Below are 20,226 nucleotides of genomic sequence, written 5' to 3'. Positions count from 1 at the left end.
GCTCAGCCGCTCCACGGCACGTGTAATCCTCCCAGACTAGGGCTCGAACCCGTGTCCTCCACACCGGCAGGTGGAATCCCAACCACTGCGCCACCAGGGAAGCCGTCAAGAGTGGTTTTGACCTGCCCTTTGAATTCAGTTAGCTAGGATGTTTTTATGTTTCTTTTATTAAACTTATACATTAGTATAATTTATATAAAAATCACTTAATTCTCTTTTTGGAAGAAAGTATTAAATTAAAAAAAACATTGTTAGATTTACCCTTGAAAACTTTGCAAACCTGCTTTTCTCTATTGATGATCCTGGGATTTGCCTTATTTTCTTTCCTTTGGAATAATGATATGTATATAAGTTTCTCTCTTGATTTGACACAGTTTTGGAAAAGCCAAACTTAAAATGTGTTACTTAAAACAAATTGCCTCTTGTTTTCAGCCCTGCTGGTGCCATGGTTTATTCTTCATACATACAGTGCATCATTCTTCCAAAGCCGATTTCAGATTCCACTTTTACTTAAGGCTGTTTGGTATTAATGCTATTTGTCATTCTTATAGGAAATGTAAGAATGATCATAATGGGGGGAAGTTCTAAACTGGATTGTTCTAATTTTTAATTTTCTTAACTGTGATATTATTATGAACTTCAGAAATTAAAGTGAATACTTTTTTAGAGGGGGTAGCTCTAAATTTTAACCAGAACTAAAGCCTTCCTGCTCCAACTTTCCAGTCTGTGTAGGCTTATAGGCTTCTGGTCACAATACTGTGTTAGGCCATTATGTTTAAAAAGGAGATGAGCCAGCCATGAAGTGACAGATAAAGGTATTCAGTCATTCATATTTCACAGATTTAAAGACAGCTAACAGAGCTCTACAAAAAAATTTATCTCATGTGCTTATGTAGTATTTTGGGATGCCATAGCCTTAGGCCTATAAATACCCTGTATACTTTCCAGAGATTTAAAAATAATCTCTTGATCCTTGCCTTTCACAGTAGTAATAAGCTATGTAAAGATTATTGTTAATTTTTAAGTAAAATTTACAAGCAAATATTCTTTAGTTCTGATCATACCCTGCCTATGTCTGTGGTTACCATTACAGTAAAAAGGGTGCTATGTGTGTATTCCAACCAACATTTACTGAACACATGATACATACCTAGCATTGTGCAAATGGTTTCACCTGAATCATGTCTTTGACTTCCCTTCCCATACCCCCTCCTCCCACCTTGCCACTGCCAGTGAGCTGCAGTGAGATAATCATAGATACTCTCATTTAAGGGAACTAAACCTCAGAATGATAAATCATTGACATGTCCAGGGCCACACAGCTAATGAGGGACAGGAAGAGATTCCGTCTTGAAGTCTTCTGACACCACACCCTTTGCTTAATTAATGCTGGGACCCTAAAGAGATTCTATTCCAAGCTACTGATTTTACAGATGAGGAAATGAGGCCCAGAGAAAGTGAGAAATTGCCTGAGGTTTCACTGTTAATTATTCCTTCCTTTCTGAACTACTACACTTTCTCCATTCGCCTCCAAATGTTTTTAGAAGTCAAAATAGAACTACTCCCTCACATGTGCTCACTGTCTCATGCATCTTCCTGGGTGAACCCATTGCTTCCACTGAATCCCAATGATTTCCACTCCTAATCCACCCCCCTCCCCACACCACCTCTCCCCTGAGGTCAGGATTTCTTTCTCTCGCTTTTCCCAGATACCTCCACCTGAATGTCTGAGCAGAAAAGTAAACTTGAAATGCAGGCTGCTAAAAACGGAAAATTGTTAACATCTTCCATAAATTTACTAATCCCTCTTGAAATGCTGGGATTCCCTCTTAGAGTAATTATCTCATTTTCTTCTCAGCTCAGATTGCATTACCTCATCCACTTCCTTGAACGTAGGATTGGTGTGCTTTTGATTCTGGAATTTTCAATCTTGAGCTCTCTCCTGAGTTTGGAATTTACTTTTTCAGATGTTTACTTGATATATCTTTCTGGGTATACAACATGTTTCTCAAGTACAACAGATACTATTCCAAATTCCACATTTCCAGCCATCCTCAACTGTATCCTCTTTTTGCACTATTGATTTTGATGAAAGATTTTTACCATCTAATCAGACTGAAGCTAGAATCTGTGTGTCATCTTATACTCTTCCCTCAATCTTAGCCCTCACGTTTAATTATTAAATTTTAAAACGTTTACCTCTAAAATACTTCTCAAATTTGGCTTCTTTTCTTCTTACTTCCGCTGCCTTCGTTGAGGCAGTGTCTTAATGCACAATTAGTGTCTTTGCACTCTAGTCTAGTTCCATTTTAGAAGAAAGTAAAGAGCATTTATGGAGTTTTTACAGTGTGCCAGGCACTGTGCTAAGTTGCAAGGTAGAAAAAGATAAAGTCTTGACCCCTAAATTTGGATGGCCTGTGTAATAACAGACAGGTACATTTTCCCTTTTATTTTCATTGATCTCCCTTTCTTTCTGTCCATCCCACCTTTCCTTTTTGTCTTTTCTTTTCTTTTACCTTTATGATATAAACTCAGTACAATTAAAATCTGTTGACACTTTCAATCATAACTGTTTACGTATAGTGTTGTTTATTGATGAAACTCCTTCAAATCTCATTCTCAAATTTTCTACATGTGAAGATATGAAATGTCAGTACTGCTGAGAGCATTCTTGAGCTATTTAAAAGTACCATGCCTAGTTTTTAGGGTTGTTGAAATGAGATTTTATAAACTCATAGCAAGGCCTAGAAGGAAAGGAAAAGGAAACAAATTGTAGTATTTTCAAAAGCATTGGAATTTGTTTTGGTAGAATACATGTTAAATTCTAGTATGTCCCCTGAGTATAGCGAATAAAGTAAACTTCATCTTAAAAGAGGATTTTTAAACAAAATCATTTCCTTAAGATTCCTGATGTAGTTTAAGAGGGAATTTTTAGTATGCTTCACAACTTTCTATAGCTTCTACACAAGTGGTTGTCAGATTTAATGCAGCCCTTTTCTGTTGCCGATAGGTACACACTGGTGGATATTTTGCGTGCCATCTTACTTTCTTTAGAAGCCATGATTGAAGATCCCGAGCTTCAAGTGAATGGATTTGTTTTGATCATAGACTGGAGTAACTTCACCTTCAAGCAAGCCTCTAAACTTACACCAAGCATGCTGCGCTTGGCTATCGAAGGCCTTCAGGTAATGATTTACAAATTACCCAGTTTCTCAGTCTCCCATGTTTGGCTTATCTGTGGTAGAACAACAGAAGATCTTACTTAAGGAATAATAAAAGCACATTTAAAAAACTAGTTTTCAAGCACAAACACTAACTGGACAAAGGATCATAGAAGAAAAGCTAGAAGATGTGGGCCTTTTAATGAATGGAAGCTTGTGACACTTGGCACTAAGCCCTCACTATGTCTATAAGTGCCAGTGATGATCTGGGATTTTTAGCTTGATAATCAGAACAAGCAACATCTTCTGTATTTTACTTATTAGCTATCTAGGCTTTTGTTTGTTTGTTTTTCTTTCCTTTTCTGTGTATAGTTGTTAATTAGCTAAATGTTTGCTTCATTGTTCCATTTAGTTGCCCAACAACTGTTGGAAAGCCAATCAATCAATAAGTTTTTGGTATCTGAGATATGGAATCACTGTTTTGAATTACTTCTTTATGCTTAATTGGGGTTTTTTTTGCTCTTTTTTTTTTTTTTTTAATTGTGGAAGGGCCATGATGTGGAGTTGACAGAGGAATGGTGCATCTTCCAATGAATGACATTTAACTGGTTGGGAATTATAAAATGGAAAATCAGTTATTATTTAGTGGCATGTTATAAACCTAATATCGACGATTTCTTTTTAAGTTTTAAGGTGTCTTTTTTCTGCTCTCTGCTTGGCTTTATGCTACTTTATATATACTATTTATGGAATAAAATTTAAATTCTTAAAAAGATTTGCAAATTAATTCTTAAGTGAGCTTATTCAGTATTTATTCTCAGTATGTTCAACATGCTTTTTAGAAGTTTGCAGCAGTTAGTTTTTATAACGTTTATCACTGAAAATATCGCAAAATAACTAATTTTATCGTTGTCATTCGTTAGTTCAGGATGTTAGATTTTTCTTTTTTTAAGTAGAACAACCAAAATTATCTAGATCTCTGCTTCACAGTAATTTCTGACTGTGTCTATAGGCACCTAAATTGAAGGATGATGGCCCCCTAAAAAAAGGTCACTTCTCCAAGCAGCAGGACATCTTAACCAAATTGAATTCACAGTTTGGGTTTTGCCCCTGGAGTGAATAAGACACACTGATCCTTTTCTCTGATAGGTTTTCCCTGATGCAGGTTTCCTGAGCTGCTCTTGGTGAGTCAGCCTTGCTCCTGCCTTATCTTGAACTACACTTTCTTTTTAACTCCATAGAGACAGTTAATAAGAGTTGGGAGGGCATGGGGAAACACAGTGCTTGGAAATGTGTGTATCATGTAGAATCAGTCCTAATTCTGCCCTCCTGCCATCAGCGTGTAAAGTGTTCCTCACTCTGTAGAGAAAATTGGTCACCACCAACCATATTACTTAACACAGAATGGTAACCTAGCCTTTTATAATCGTGATCCCAATTTAACTGGCATGAGGGGTAGTCTAGGCCTTCAGCATATGAAGAACTGGAGAACTCATATTATTTCCAAAAAATTGAAAAAAACAAACAACTCAAGGATAGACTCAATATCTTGCCGTTTGCTAATTTACACACTTTATGGAGTCATTTAATAGTAATATGATAAGTCCTCGGTGGAGGAAAAAACTGACCACTTGGACACATTTGGGAACTTCCCCATTACCCATGGCTCCCATCAGGACTTTCTAAGTGCTGAGGGTCAGCCCAACAGGAGCTACAGTCAGATTAAACCTCTGTGCTTGTGTTAGACAGGGAAATGGTCCCCCTCTCTGCAGGGACCTCTGCTGAACTGCCTTATCTCTATTCCCCATCACTGTCCCCATCCCCTTTCCTTGCTCCCAGGACCCAGACTGAGTAAGCAGGGTTGATTCCTCCTGGTTGCCAACTGGGAAGCCACTTAAAAGGAGGGAGATCCTCCTGGGAATAAATTTGACATGTTACTAACTTTTAAACTCATTTTTTCTCTAGTTCAAATTAATTTTTAAATGCTCTATATCTATGTCTATATCTGTGTCTATGTCTATATCGATATCTATAAACAATGGTGATTCTGAATAAGAATATAAGATGTGCTAAAAATGTTCCATTGTGACATGTGTGATTTCATATTTACTTTCATACTGAAGTAACGTTTTCTGACTTTTCTAATTAAGACTCTGTTTTATTTTGTACTTACTATGTGAGAAATATTATTGTGTATTGATATGTTTCACGCAGAGCATGAATAAACTGTTTTTTTTGAGATTAGCGTGAAACCGTAAAGTGTTTGAAGTAAAGACACATATGCACAATTTTAGATTGTTAAACACAACTACTGCCGTCACAAAGACCACCACCAAAACCACAATAATAAAGCCCTTCCAATTAACCCAGTCAGGGAAATTAAGAGGTGAGAATATTTTTAATAACTCAGTGATAATTTGTATCACGCTATCATTCTGCTATAATATGTTACTTCTTTTTAGGCAAACAAAAAAATATCCTAGGGAATTAAACCAAAAGTAAGAAAAGCTACCAGTGGGTCTAGTGCCAAGGAGGAAACATTTAATGATGTGTATTATTAAGGGATATAACTGTGTTTTGAAGAGGGCCCATCTCTCTTCCTTTATACAGAGGTGACTGTATAACCTCTCTACCTGCATACACCAATCCCCTTTTTCCTCATGTATTTTGAGTGACCCAGCTAGAGATAGCACCTTATACTTTGGATAAAAACACAAAGACTATTGCTGTAAGATCCACCTGTGATCACAGTGGAAGGCCAATAGAGAGACACTGTTGAAGGATGGAAACGGGCTATAGAGGCAGACAGACCTGGGTTTGGATGGCAGCCCTGCCACATATCAAATATTTGGGCAAATTACTTAACTTGTTTGGATGTCAGTCTATTCATTTATACCAATTTTAAAGTATTACATTAGAAATAATACACCTCGCAGGTGATATTAATGATCAAAGTAATTGATGTGGGTAAGCTCATTTTTCAAGTGGCATATTTTCCTGGATGTGTGCTGTTTTTCTCACAATTCAGTGACTACCTAGGCTGTGAAGACTTAAAGATGATTGGCTTTGGGAATCTGAAAAATATCGTATTTTGCTTTTAGTGCTCAGATTATAGATACACAGATTCCATTTTTTAAAAATCACTTACTTTGTGGTTAAATAGCATCTAGATATTTTCATGTTAGCTGCCAAATAATATATTTTTTTCTCGTTGGAAGCCAAACAAAACATGAGATTTTTTTTTACCTGGTGAAAATTAGTCTTCGTTTCTTTTGGGAGAAACTCCTGGCACAGTTGGAAAGGTGGTGATTGTGGAGATAGCTTTGGCCTTGAGGGAAGAGCAAGAGTTTACTAAGGGAATAAGGACAGGAAGAGCATTTGGGGCAGGGAAACTTTGGGGGAGGTGCCTTGAACAGACAGCTACAAAGCATTGAAAGTATGTGATAAATCAGTTTCGATATGGCTAGAGTGAGAAATGAATTGAAACAAATGACCAGAGGTGATCTGGGAAGGGCAGGCTGAGACCTGGCCCTATGCGCTGGAGGAAGGCATGCTGTGTGGTTTGACCTGTGTACTCCAGACGTGGGGACATTTGGGACAGGAAAGTGACCTGGTCACTCTTCTTCTTTGGAAAGATCTGTTGGGTAGAAGAATTGACTTGGATCAAAGGAGAGGGCTTAGATATAGAGAACACCCAGACTACCCTAGAGGTACTTATATTGATCCCATTTTGTAGGACAGATAATGAAACTTCAGGGAGTTTAAGATGCTTACCTGAATTTTCTCAGCTGACCTCAAGGCTTGAGTCCAGGTTGTCTGATTCCAAAGAATGAATGTCTTTCCTGAATCTTGTTTTTTCTGGTTTTCTGTTAATTAAAAAAATGATACAATTTTAAAGGTTACTTTCCATTTACAGTTATTACAAAATATTGGCTATACTCCTCGTGTTGTACAATACATCCTTGAGCTTATTTTACATCCAATAGTTTGTGCCTCCCACGCCCCCTTGTTTCTGTTGTTTCCAGGGCTGTGCCTAAGAAAAAATGGGTAGCCTCAGGTTAAAGTAACTTTCCTCCCCCATGCCAAAATTCCTCACGTTTCAGTACAGGTGAAATGTCTTTGTTGGGATAGTACAGTACTAAAATAGTCACAAATGGCTGACCTGGCACTTTTTTGGACACCAAGTGGCAGAACCATTTTCTTCTTCCCAGTGAGTGGTCTCTTTGAGTGACTACCAACCTCCCAGTTCCCTGTGATGAAGGGCAAGGGCAAGGCACTTTTCTGCTAGCCAAAGAGAACTTTTATCCTCACAACCACAAATTGGTAAGCCACTCATTATACCAATCCAAGGCAATTCTGTACGCTTTCTCTTTGCAGAATCTTCAAACATTTTTTTTTAAAGGAAAGGCATAAAAGATTTTTTTACCAACACAATGCGGCTCCTTGATAGATAAGAGGCAACATCAGATATATTTTGTGGAAATAAAGTATTCATTCTTAGCCGGAAGGAAAAGAGAAAGAGAAAATTGTCTTGCACCTTACAAGAATTTAATTGATTAGGGTAGTCATAGTAACAGGAAGCATCTTAGAAAATCAATACAAGATTAAGTGGATGTGACTTGTTGACTCTAAGATATCTGCTGGGGAAGCCAATTAAAACATGAAATGTTTGGAAATACCTAGAACAGCTTAGACTGAATTTATAATGAAGCAGTATGCTTTTAATATTTTTTGGTTTCTGTTGCTCTATTTTAATATTTTTCTTATAAAATATTACCATCCTTAAAACTCTTTGGTAGTGAAAAACTCAAACTCTCTTATGAATCCAGAATCTCTTATTTGTGATGTTTTTAAACATATCCTGACCCTACCTTTGTTGTTTGTTGCCCTTTGGATGTATTTACCTGTTATCCCCCCTTAGCTCTGTTCTGCTGAGTCTCTGTGCTGTTGCTTTCACAATTTCACAGGAATCCCCAAACTCCATCTGCTGAAAAGTACATAATGAAGTCAAGAGGTTGCTTGCTGACAAGGGGTTTGGCTGTAACAAAGAATTGAATAGCTCTTTGTATTGCTACCTAAGACTCAGATGTAGGGCCATCACAAAGTACCTAAATCAGTGCCAGATATTGTAAGAGCCCTTAATAAATAGGACTTGTGAAAGAATCAAGAATATGCAATCAATTCACAGTACTTAATGCTGGCCCTTTCTTTTGACTCAAGGGTCCAGTGTTACTAGCAGCCACCAATCTGCTAGCTCTGAGAGCTCTGGTCATTCATGTGGAAGGCAGAAAGTGCTGCCAACTACAAATTCTGGCTCTGACTGTTTGGAAGCCCAGTCCTACCTAGGGGATCTTGCCAAAAACAGAGGCTATGCTAATGACTTGGAACATCCCTGTCCAGGGCTAGCGGGTGAGGAGTGCTATTAACTTCAGTCTAGCGTTAGCTTATTCAGTCTTCCCGATCTTACCCACAGCTCCTGCTAGCTTTGAAATTGCACATGTGTGTGTGTGCGTGCGCGCGCGCGTGTGTGTGTGTGTGTGTGTGTGTGTATGGAGGACAGTTATGGGAGAATATTAAAGAGGAAGTCAATGAGATATTGAGTAAATTGGGCTTTCATAATAAGACGAAAGGACTCTGTTTTGCAACAGTGTTTTTTGCAATGGTTTTTAACCTGCCAATAGTTTTCAGGCTTATAATGCTTCTGACAACAGCAGAAACCTCTTGCATGCAAGCTGCCTTGTAAATTTAAGGCAGCATGATGGTGCATTGATGGTAGAGGTCTGAAACAATACCTGTCTTTTTGAAAATGAACACACGGACTCATGAACTGTATTTATTCAGACAGCCTGGAGGGTGGGAGCATTTATTTCCACATTTTGTATGCACCGTCAGAACCATGTTGAGAAACAGTGACAAGGGCAGTGTATAAAAAAAAAGTGACATTTTGTTCATCACATGCATAGCTGTCTGAACTAAGTGTGCTTCCTTTCAGTTGTTTCTTAACCTAAAACAAAATGAGTGAAAACCCTAAAGCTGCTTGATTTCATGGTATGAGACTGTGGCTTGGCTGCGAGGTTTAGTCCCCAGAAGTAGGACGTTGGAAGTCTTTTTAAAATCTGACTATAGACATGTAAAAGCTATATATAATATTCAGTTCAGCAAGCAGGCTAAGGATTATATAAACTTTGCTAACAGGCCAGGTTAATTCTGCATATATATGTCCATATATACACATAAACATAACACATACATGTACCTACATACATGTGTATGTGCATATATCTCACTATTTTTTCTTGCATTAAAATTGCTGGGTTTTTTTTTTTTTGATTAGCAGCTAAATCCATTTAAAATGTCTAGTTAGAGGAAGTAGTTGTCAACCTTGAAAAAAAAAATAAAGAGATGAGTGCTCTAGACTTACTTAACATACACTTACTGAATTAAAGGAAGGAGTATCAGTAACTATCCATAACATTTAATACCTGTACACTTTCAACCACTGAAAAGGAGACTAGCTATCATTTTTCTTCTAACAGCCAAATAATTTAAGCAACAAAAGGGAAGGAAGGGGCTTCCCTGGTGGCACAGCGGTTGAGAGTCCGCCTGTCGATGCAGGGGACACGGGTTCGTGCCCCGGTCCGGGAAGATCCCACATGCCGCGGAGTGACTGGGCCTGTGAGCCATGGCCGCTGAGCCTGCGCGTCCGGAGCCTGTGCTCCGCAACGGGAGAGGCCACAGCAGTGAGAGGCCCGCGTACCGCAAAAAAAAAGGAAGGAAGCAAATAATCTTTCTGTTTGAGTCATTGAGATAATGATAAATGGATAGAAAGTAACCACCTATAATGAAAAACTGAACAAACCATACGAGCTATTCTCCATTTCATTTTATTGGCTATGTTAAGACAAGTCCTTAACTGGAGAACAAAAAAGATGAGTAACTGCACGTTCTCTCTTACTCTTTTTATTATCAATGTAAATGCATCTTGATATATTCTTCTATCCCAGTAGAACTTCATTTTTTTCACTCTCTTCAAATCAAAATGGCAAAATGTGAACATTCATTTATCTTTAAAAAATTAGTTTAGATACAACCTTAAAAAAGAAAGGAATCCTGCTGTTTGCAACAATACGGGTGAACCTTGAGGACATTATGCTAAGTGAAGTAAGCCAGGCACTGAAAGACAAGTACTGCATGATCTCACTTACATGTGGGATCTACAAAGTTAAATTCATAGTAACAGGGAGGAGAATGGTGGTTACCAGGGGTCGGGAGGTTGGGGAAATGGGGAGATGCTGGTCAAAGGGTACAACATTTCAGTTATAAGATGAAAAAATCCTGGAGACCTAATGGACAGAATGGTGACTATAGTTAATAATAAAGTGTTGTATACTTGAAATTTGCTAAGAGAGTAGATCTCAACTGTTTTTACCACACACACACACACATAAAAAAAGGTAATTATGTGAGGTGATAGATATTGCCTGATTGTGGCAATCATTTTACAGTGTGTGTGTATACCAAAATATCATGCTGTCTGTATACCTTAAGTATATCCAATTTTTGTCAATCATGCCTTGATAAAACTGGAAAAAATTAGTTTAAGACCCCAGTGCTATCAGATTTTCCTACAGATGTTGATAAAACTGACATGCTTATCTTTCAAATGTTTAGTCATTTCACCTTCATAAATGTACCCTCCTGGACATCTAAATCAAAATCTTTTGAAATCTCAAATTAAGGTGTCATTTTTGTTTTCTTAAGTTTTAAAATTCTGGTACCATATTGCCAGAATCTTGGAGGTAAGTGATTCTTCTGTCCCATCCATGAGTAGCACTCTTGTTACATTCTCTTAAGATTGATCTGGAAATTAAAATACTCTTTATTCTTCATTTTAACTATTCTGAGGATTTGTTTTTAATGGGCTTCATTTTCTTCATATCAGCAATCGGAGAAGTCACAATAAACTCATAAGAGGAATGCCTCCTTGTATTAATCCTGGGCTTCTATTTGATGCACAATTAAAAATAGTGTGTTTCTATGGCTTGAGGTCAACTGCATTTTGAAAGGCCTCAGTCAGTTGGAATTTTAAGATGTGGGGGAGTGTGAGGTAGTTATATAAGGTAATGATAGCTGCTGTAACAAACAAACGAAAATGTGTGCATTTGCTCAACCATCTCACGGTGAAATCAAATAGGGTGCTTTGATCAAGTTATGGTGCTTCTCCTAGTGAGTCAGTAACCCATGTTCCTTCCACTTTGTTGCCCTGCCGTTTTCTATGTGTGGTTTCCCAGGTCACTTTGGTCAGTTTCATTGCATTTCCCTATAAGGTGAAAAAGCATGGAAAATCACGTATGATACATGTCTATGGGCCAAAGCTGAAAACAGTGTACATTGTTTATTTGAACTTGAATTCTGTTGGCTAGAAAACTCAGTCAGGTCGACACCCATAACTATAAAGGAGATGAAGAAATGTAGTCTGTGATTCTAGGAAGAAAAGGAATGGTGGACACCTCGTCCTCTCCTTCACAATGCTGATTCCCTAAAATACCTATGATGACTCTTCTATCAGCTCTTTATAGCATGTTTGCTTATGTTCTCTGAAAGGAAGAGGTGATAATTAGACAGTGTTTCAAGAAAGTTTTATTCCAACCTTTAAGCACAAAGAAATAAATGCAGTTTTCCTACAATCCATTCTGTGTACTTACTGCAATCTCTGTACCCGACTAGCTTTGCGTAGGTAGGGGTGCTGGCCATTTCTATGTACGTGGGTCCCTATAGCTATATCCCCATAACAAAGGTAACACAGCTGCGATTCAGTCAGTTCAGCGCTCCTAAGATCCCGATTTTAAAAGGAGAAAAATAGTAAATCATTCTTCTAGCGTCTTAAGACTACATGTAAGACAGCTATAGTGATATTTTTGTTGCTTTACCTTGAAGGTTAGAAATCCTCTGAATTGGGGATTTAATTTTCATAAAATGAGAATATGACTTTAAAAAATTCGAGATTACCTACCTTGAGAAACTCCCCAAAAAAGAATACTAGCTGCTGAAACACTGAAAGGATTTCACTGTAGAGTCTTGTTGCATAGGCTTAAAGACTGAAATCAATGTCAAATTTTAGGATGCAGAGTCCACCAGCTTTCACCATTTTGTCAATATCTATCAAGTGCTTTAAAAACCAGTTGAAGTTTTACTTATTGTTTAGTCATCTAGAGAAAACATGCAGAAAGTCAATATAATTTTAGTACATAAATTAATAAAGTAAAAGTTATACTATCAGTACCTAGTTTTTCAATCATGTTGTGTACCATAAGGAATCCACTTTCCTCTTGAAGGTATTCTAGGAGCTCTTTATTTCCTGTTATGACTTTTTCCTCTTGTTTATTAGGTCTGTATTAGAGCTGTCATTCTAGAAGACTTTCAAATTTCATTCTTGTGTAATATTTGCTGTGTCTTAGATTTCCTTTCCTCAAGTCCTTGAATTCTTTTCTCTCTTTTTTGTTTTGTTTACATATATATATATATATATATTTATTTTTTTTTTCCACCTGAAGGAGTATGAGGGAGGTAAAGTTGCAGGGCACTTGCATTCTCTAAAGTGTGTTTATTTTTTCACATCGGTTAATAGTTTTGTCTAGATATATAGATTCAAAATAATTTCCCTCAAGTACTTTGAAATCATTATTTTATAGTTGTCAGGCATCCATTATTTCTGATAAGAAGCCTGGATTCAGACAAATTTTTGATACTTTGTAGGTACCTGTAAAAGATTTCAGGATCTTTTTTCCATCTTTGGCATTTACAAGCATGCATTTGGGAACAGATCTTCTTGTGTCTACCACACCTTAATGAATCCTTCAGATAGAAACAGAAACATTTTTGTTATTCTTTCCTTTCAATTTTTCTCTGATCCCTTTTCTGGTATTCCTATTGCGTGGACATTGTATCTGTGGTCTTAATCCTCTGTGTATCATAATGTTTCTGGATCACATGTTTTTTAATTAAACTTTTCATTTTTATATTAATGTAGATTCACATGCAGTTGTAAGAAATAGTGCAGAGAGATCTCATATATGTTTTCCTCAATGGTAGCATCTTGCAAAAATATTGTGCAATCTCACAACCAGGATATTAACATCGATATAATAGGGATGAAAGTCCTGGCTGCATACTCAGTCTTCTCTTACATGACCCTGGTGGGAGCTGGGATACCTCATCATAGCTTGATGAGGGTGCTTTCATCCTTTGCTGGTGTGGGTGGGAGTGAGGTCACATGTGTTTGTTTTTGTTTTTTTCTTTTCCTCTAGTGCTTGGCTGGAGTAGAGTAGTTATTGCCTAAAACTTTTGTGTGTTGCTAGTATGCGTCTTTCCTGGTCCTTTGGCCAGTGAGAGCAAGCTTTAGTTAGGGCTTTTTTGTCTGTGCCTGTTTCCAGTTGCCAGTTTCCTGAGCTATAAATCTGGGATATCTGAGGCAAAATCAAGCCCGGGGAATGTGCTAGTATTTCATTCTTTGGGTCCCAAAGCCTCTAGCTGGTCTGCCTTTTTCTTTTCACCATTTATAGTCTTCTTATGTTTGTTTTATGGATACTGCCCAGGTTTTTAGTTATATTTAATGAGAAGAATAGGGAAAAGTATGATTTGATTATTCTGTCTTTCTGGAAGTGGAAGTTAGAACCACATGTATTTTTCATCTTCTAAAATTTTATCAAATATCTGATTTAATAAAGTTACTTTGCCTCATTTAGTTTTCAGTGTTGTAAATTATTATAGTTTGTACCGTTTACTGTCATTTAAATTTGTGGAAGGAGGTGAGGCGAGTGCGCTTATTCAGTCAGCCTTATTGACTTGGAAGCTCCTTAACTCCTTAAAGCAACCATTTTCTTTTCTTTTTCTTTCTTTTTTTTTTTTTTTTGTGGTACGCGGGCCTCTCACTGTTGTGGCCTCTCCCGTTGCGGAGCACAGGCTCCGGATGCACAGGCTCAGCGGCCATGGCTCACGGGCCCAGCCACTCCGCGGCATGTGGGATCTTCCCGGACCGGGGCACGAACCCGTGTCCCCTGCATCGGCAGGCGGACTCTCAACCACTGTGCCACCAGGGATGCCCAAAGCAACCATTTTCTAGTTTAGGACCACAAGACGATAGAAATGAAAGTCATGAGCCATCATTTTTATCTATAGATAATGATCTAAGGGAGAAATTTTTCTTCTTCTATGTAGTAATAGCTTTTATTATTATGTTCTTTAAATCCCCAGAGATATTTTTCTAGGATTAAATATGGAGTAAATTTATTTCCAAAAACCCAAAAATATTCCAAGAGATATACCCATAATTATTTGCAAATTATTATGAACTAAGGCGTTAAAGCTTAGAAAACCAGGTTTATTTTCAAGTAAGATGAAATTCAGGCAGATAGGCAATTTTATCACTTGGTTTTAAAAGAAAACCTCCAAAAGATGCTACCAGTCAGAGCACTGTCTCTCCTAAGATGGCTAAGAAAAGCACATTCTACCCCACGCAAGACCACGATGGGCCACAACAGAACTGGTGAACAAGCTACATTTAGTGGTGTTTGAGGCCTACTGTCTCAACAGGGGGTAGATAATCAGCATCATAATGGGTTACTACTATATGCTAAACTTAGAGCTATAATTTAGTCAGTGAAAGGAGGGTAAACGCACTCTGCTGTAAATCATAACAGGCTGTTTTCTAGTTTCATAGATATTTGGGTCTGGAAAGTGCCTTAACTCAGAAAAGAGCTAATGTGACCTCAGTGCTGCATAGAAACCATCAAAGTAGGCTTAGGCTGAATTGAAATCAGCCTAAGTGCAGGTGATTGAGTAAGGTGCAGCCTTAAGCAGCACCACGGAGAGCTCCCAGAAATTCCATTGCTGAGGTTTGTCTTTTCCGCTTTGCAGTTCTGGTTTTCTCTTGTCATCACTGCCCTTAAAGTTAGCCCCTCTACCTCTTAGAATAGGTCACAGTACTCACAGAAGTGGAGGTTTCCTTCATTTTCCCTGAGTCTCATACTTTCTATGTTTGGGTCAAGGCTACATTTTTCACGTCGTCCACGGTTTTCCTTTTAAGGCTTTCCCTTTATTATTTAGCTCCTGTTTTTTTGGAATTGTTTACTGGAAACTCATGTATCGGCATTGGAATTAGAACTATCACCTCTCTTTCCTCTATTCTTGGAATCTTCCCATAAGTTATTTATGTCCTAATTTTAAAAACACAAAAACATTCCTAAGTTGGATATAGGGTAAGAGAAATGACACTGTGATTTTTGTTTCATCATAAGGCCATGTAAGGAAGAAAGAGATTGTCTTCTTTCACCCACGAAAACTGCTAGGAAAGTCATGGTTTGATTATATGCTGTCTTCATAAAGAGGTATTTGGACAAAAATTATATAGGATATAGTTGAAAGCAGAATTGTCTCTCCCCTGACAGGTGCTAGAATAGGTCAGACTTTAGAAGCAAGCATTCCTGGGCTTAAGTCTTGTCTCAGCCACATCCAGATTTCAACTTTAGATAGACTACTTAACTGATCGCGGTCATTGTTACCACATATAAAATGGGAGTGATACCTTCCACCTGGTGTTATTTTGAGGATTAAACAAGATAACATGTATGAAAGAGATTGGCATGATACCTAGTCAGAGGAGTCACTTGGTTACAGTCAGTCCTGACCATGCACTTCTTCCCTGCCCCATGCTGGAGAAGATAATATAAATAAACTATGTAACAAGAAGATTATGTCTTTAGAACAAAATACAGTGGTTATATAATATAATTAATCAACCTAACTTGGCAGATCATGCAAAACTCACCAACTAAAATTAGGTGGGAAGAAAGTCTCCCACCCCCTTTTTCTGAAAATAATGCATCTTTTAAGAAATTAAGTGGGTAATTTTCTCTTTGAAGTTTATAGTCACTACATTTGTTCTTCCAAGTTGTAAGATAATAGTTAAATGTGATAATAAAAATTATTGTGATTTATAACATGTGGAACTCGTTGGTTTGTTCTTAGGACTTTGGGGATTTTCACTCTTGGGAATATCACAAATATTTTCTGTTGAAATACATGAAGAGACTTGTATTTACATGATTAATATACATATCTCTCCTCACTGTTTTCAACTAGATGAAGACTTCCTCAATGGCAAGATAACAGTTCCGCTAAATAACTCACCAGTTGACTGGCAAGGAGGATCATATCATTGGTCCTGGGTAGACTAAAAGCATGTTATAGACCTGCAATTCTTAAAACTTTCATAGTGATGAAATAGGGTGGGATACTCATGGGAGAACATACACTGGAGAGTGCAATATCTAAGACATGTGAGAGCTGCAGGGGAATTAGTAATCAAAAGGACTATGGTAAAGAAACTCAGTGAAAGGATTTCCTGAACAATGGGGATGACAGGATTCAGAAATACTGCTGGCTAGGTGATGGCGTTTAAACACCAGAAGTATGTTGGGTGCAGTTATTATAATGAGTGGCAAGGTTGGAGTGGCAATCGTAAGGGCCTGGCCCTAAGGGAGCTGTGGATATGGTTATTAAACATGGTGTTCCTATGGGAAAGAAAGATAGGAAGACAATAAATGTTGCTTAAAATATTAAACGAGAAAAAAGAGAAAAGGAATGAAGGCAGCTATCCGAATCTAAAGTTAGAATATTATGCCTAGTTTCCTGACCTGAGATAGTTCTCAGACTCAGAATCCATGAGCTGAAGGAGAATATAGATCCTTGTGAGGAAGAACCCTGCAGCACCAAGGTGTTTCTATGATGGATGATTTTTCAACTGCTAGGAATAATGTTTGCAAAGAGTTTGTGATAATATGGGCAATGATTATTAATAATCTTAAGTGTGTGTGATAGAAATGAATGTATGAAAATATGATCACATTTATGTTAATAATATGTTAAACAGAGAGGAGAATAAAATGCATTGGAATGTAAGCAATGACTATATGAGAGTGGTAGGACTGTGGAGAAATTTTCCTTTTCCTACTTTCTGCATTTTACACATTTTACCATTGGGAACATAGTATTTTTATCATAAAAATTTTATTTCAAGTAGTCATGATATACAGTAGAAAATAAAGCAAATTATTTAACAAATAAGTATACAATGTGCCATGTTAAAAAGGTTAGCTCCTATTTTAAAGTGATATTAACATAGTCTGATGAGAAAATTAATAGAATCAGGCAGCTGCAGCTGCTCATCTTAAGAAAATTATGCAGTGCTAACTCATATAGCTGTGACGGGTCACATTTGGGAACCACAAAGGAAATTTACAGCAAGACCTAGGAAAACAGAGTCAGTGGAAATGTAAATATGCTTCAGAGTTAAAGATCAGACATGCTTAAAAAAGCATGTTTTATGAAGCTACCAGGCTGATATATAAACCAAAATATTATGCTAATATACCTGATATGAACTAACCAGTGTTTGGTAGGAGGGAAGAAGGAAGTTGAATTTTTAAACAGCCATCAATAAGCCCCATTTAAAAACATTTTTATGCAAATCTGAATAAGATAGCCATCGATGAATTAAGTAAAAGACAAAAAGTGGACATAAATTACACCTTATAAGGACAATCATGCTTTTAAACAGTACATCTTATTTCTGCCTACCAGTCATATCCTTATATTATTAAAATTGGTTCTATAAATGGCAAAATAAATTTTTACAGACAGAAATTGTTTAATAGTTCAGAAGAGGGAGTTGTGGTGTGTGGACTAAAATGCTATAAATGTTTTATGTAAGAGTTAAAGATTGAGCATATCTTCAAGGATGACATGATTTGGTATATAGAGATGCATAGGGAGAGAAACAGTGCAGCTAAGTATAGAGTGAAAATTCATACATTGCATTTTGGATATGTTATAAGTCTAGGCAGTCTCATGTGACGAGTTGATGTAAGGTAGGCAAGAAAGATACACTGGAGAAATGTGATAGGTTGGGGTCAAAGTGGGATGGACTTTGAATTTAAACTGTATTTTATGAAGACTGGAGAATCAATGAGTATTTTAAGTGAGAAAACAAATCATGGAAAATGGCCAACTGAAAAACTAATGTGATATAATTCATTTGTTCATGACTTCAGCCCACCAATATCTATGGAGTGGGATAATCTTAAAGAAAGAAGTTGGAAAAGTGGGAATTTAGGAGACAATTTTATAGCAATCCAGCCCAGAGATGCTGAATGTCTGCATTAGTTCAGGCCAAGTGATATGAAAAAGAAGGGGAGGGTACTTTTTGTCTGTGTCCTTTCCGATTCATATTTTTTCCCTATCCTCCTTTAAATCTTTGTTACCTCTCACCTTTGTTATCTCCAAAGATAAATCAGTGGCCCTGCCTCCAACTGGACCCTGTCCAGTTCCTCCTCAACATGGACGTGGTAATCACAGTTGGCTTTCTAAAACATGATCTAGTCACCAGACATTCTCCCCCAGCCCATGTCTTTGCTCACATTGGTCTCTTTGAACAGACGAGAAGTAAGGGTTCTGGCATGCTCCATAGACCCAGAGCTTGTCAGGCTTACCTTAAATGAAACAAACCAGAGGTTTTGGCGAGGCAGCGGTTTGGGACGCAAATTAGAATGCCATCCGGTTTGCAAGGCAGAAATAGAGACACAGATGTAGAGAACAAATGTATGGACACCAAGGGGGGAAAGTGGCAGGGGTGGGGGGGGTGGGGGGATGAACTGGGAGACTGGGATTGACATGTATACACTAATATGTATAAAATGGATAACTAATAAGAACCTGCTGTATAAAAAATAAATAAAATAAAATTCAAAAAAAGATACTCTTAAAAAATTAAATTAGTTGTTACTCATGGTAAAGCCTTTTGTGGAAAAGATTTTCTTGAAAAGGTTTATACTTTCATTTGCTCAAGATCTGATGATAAACTGTATTTATGATATTGAATGTACAAAAAAGGGCATTCTGTTTTATAAGACTTTTTAATGAATTAATTTTCTTCTAAAATCTGATCAAATGTTGGTAAATTATAAACAACTATTCACATATTTTAAATATTTAAGGGTTACAGATTCATGACTAGATTCTTCTTTTTCCTGTTGACTTTCTAGACTAATACTAAGTACAAGTGAATGGAAAACCAAGTATTAAAATAACAGAGAGCAACCTAATGTGATCTTTCTTATCTAATTAGGATGTTATTTCTTGGCATTTTATGTCATTCTGTATTGGGCTCTTGACCATTCTATATAGATCTAAATTAGTTTCAGCAGGTACACAGCACAGGAGCACATTCTATGTCAGATGCTGTCATGAAAAGCTTAGCGTAGACGTGGCTAGAATCTTTAGAATCTTAGCATTTGAAGGAAACGTAGAAGTCACACAGGCCATCTTATGTAAGAATTACTTCTGTGGTAGTCTTAAGAGATGATTCTTCAGCTTCCGTTTATACACAATCTGAGCCAGCTAGTGCAGCACCTCAAAAGGCAGTCCTTTCCATCTCTGAGTTTGGCAACAAAGCTCTTTCTTAAATTCAACTAAAATCTGCTTCTGAATCTTGCACCCATTGGTCCTTATACCAACTCATGAAGACAGGATCAATGCTACTGCACCTAGTACCTGGCCCTTTACATAACAATATTTCAAAAACATAGAGTGTTGTTCCTTTGAACATTTGGAGCTATCCGATATTTTTTATTTTATGATTTTCTTCTCCAAATACCAATGGCCTGTTCCTCCATCCTTTCTCTCATGACAAAGTTTGTAAATAGTGTATCATTCTAGTTTCCTTCTTCTAAATTCAAAACTTTTTTTTTTCAGTTTATCCCCAAGTAAAAAAATAATTACTCCACATGTGTTTGGATCAGTATGGCAAATATTTGCCACGATTAGTAAAGTATATTATTAAATAGCCAAAGATGATGTTAACTTAAAATCGCAAATGCTCTGTAAAAGTGCAAATAACATACTAAAGAGGGAGAAAGGAAAGGGCAGTTATATTTTACTTAAGGAAAGGATTAAGAAAAAAGATATCCATAGAAGGCCCTGGAAGGATTTTGAGAGAAGGGAAATGCAT

At 37.2% G+C, this 20,226-nt stretch overlaps 1 protein-coding gene across 2 annotated transcripts in view; it reads left to right on the top strand.

The window, feature by feature from the left end:
* CLVS2 (clavesin 2) overlaps positions 1-20,226 on the top strand; it is a 66,275-nt gene that overhangs the window by 10,374 nt on the left and 35,675 nt on the right. For both annotated transcript variants that reach the window (XM_060030546.1, XM_060030547.1), the window contains one exon: positions 3,011-3,185. In XM_060030546.1, coding sequence (XP_059886529.1) covers positions 3,011-3,185 — 175 coding nt within the window. The remainder of the gene's footprint in view (positions 1-3,010; positions 3,186-20,226) is intronic.

Source organism: Delphinus delphis, chromosome 14 (genome assembly GCF_949987515.2).
Source record: "Delphinus delphis chromosome 14, mDelDel1.2, whole genome shotgun sequence".
Lineage (NCBI taxonomy): Eukaryota > Metazoa > Chordata > Mammalia > Artiodactyla > Delphinidae > Delphinus > Delphinus delphis.
The sequence above is the reverse complement of the archived record's forward strand: the minus strand, read 5'-3'. Positions and strand labels throughout refer to the sequence as shown.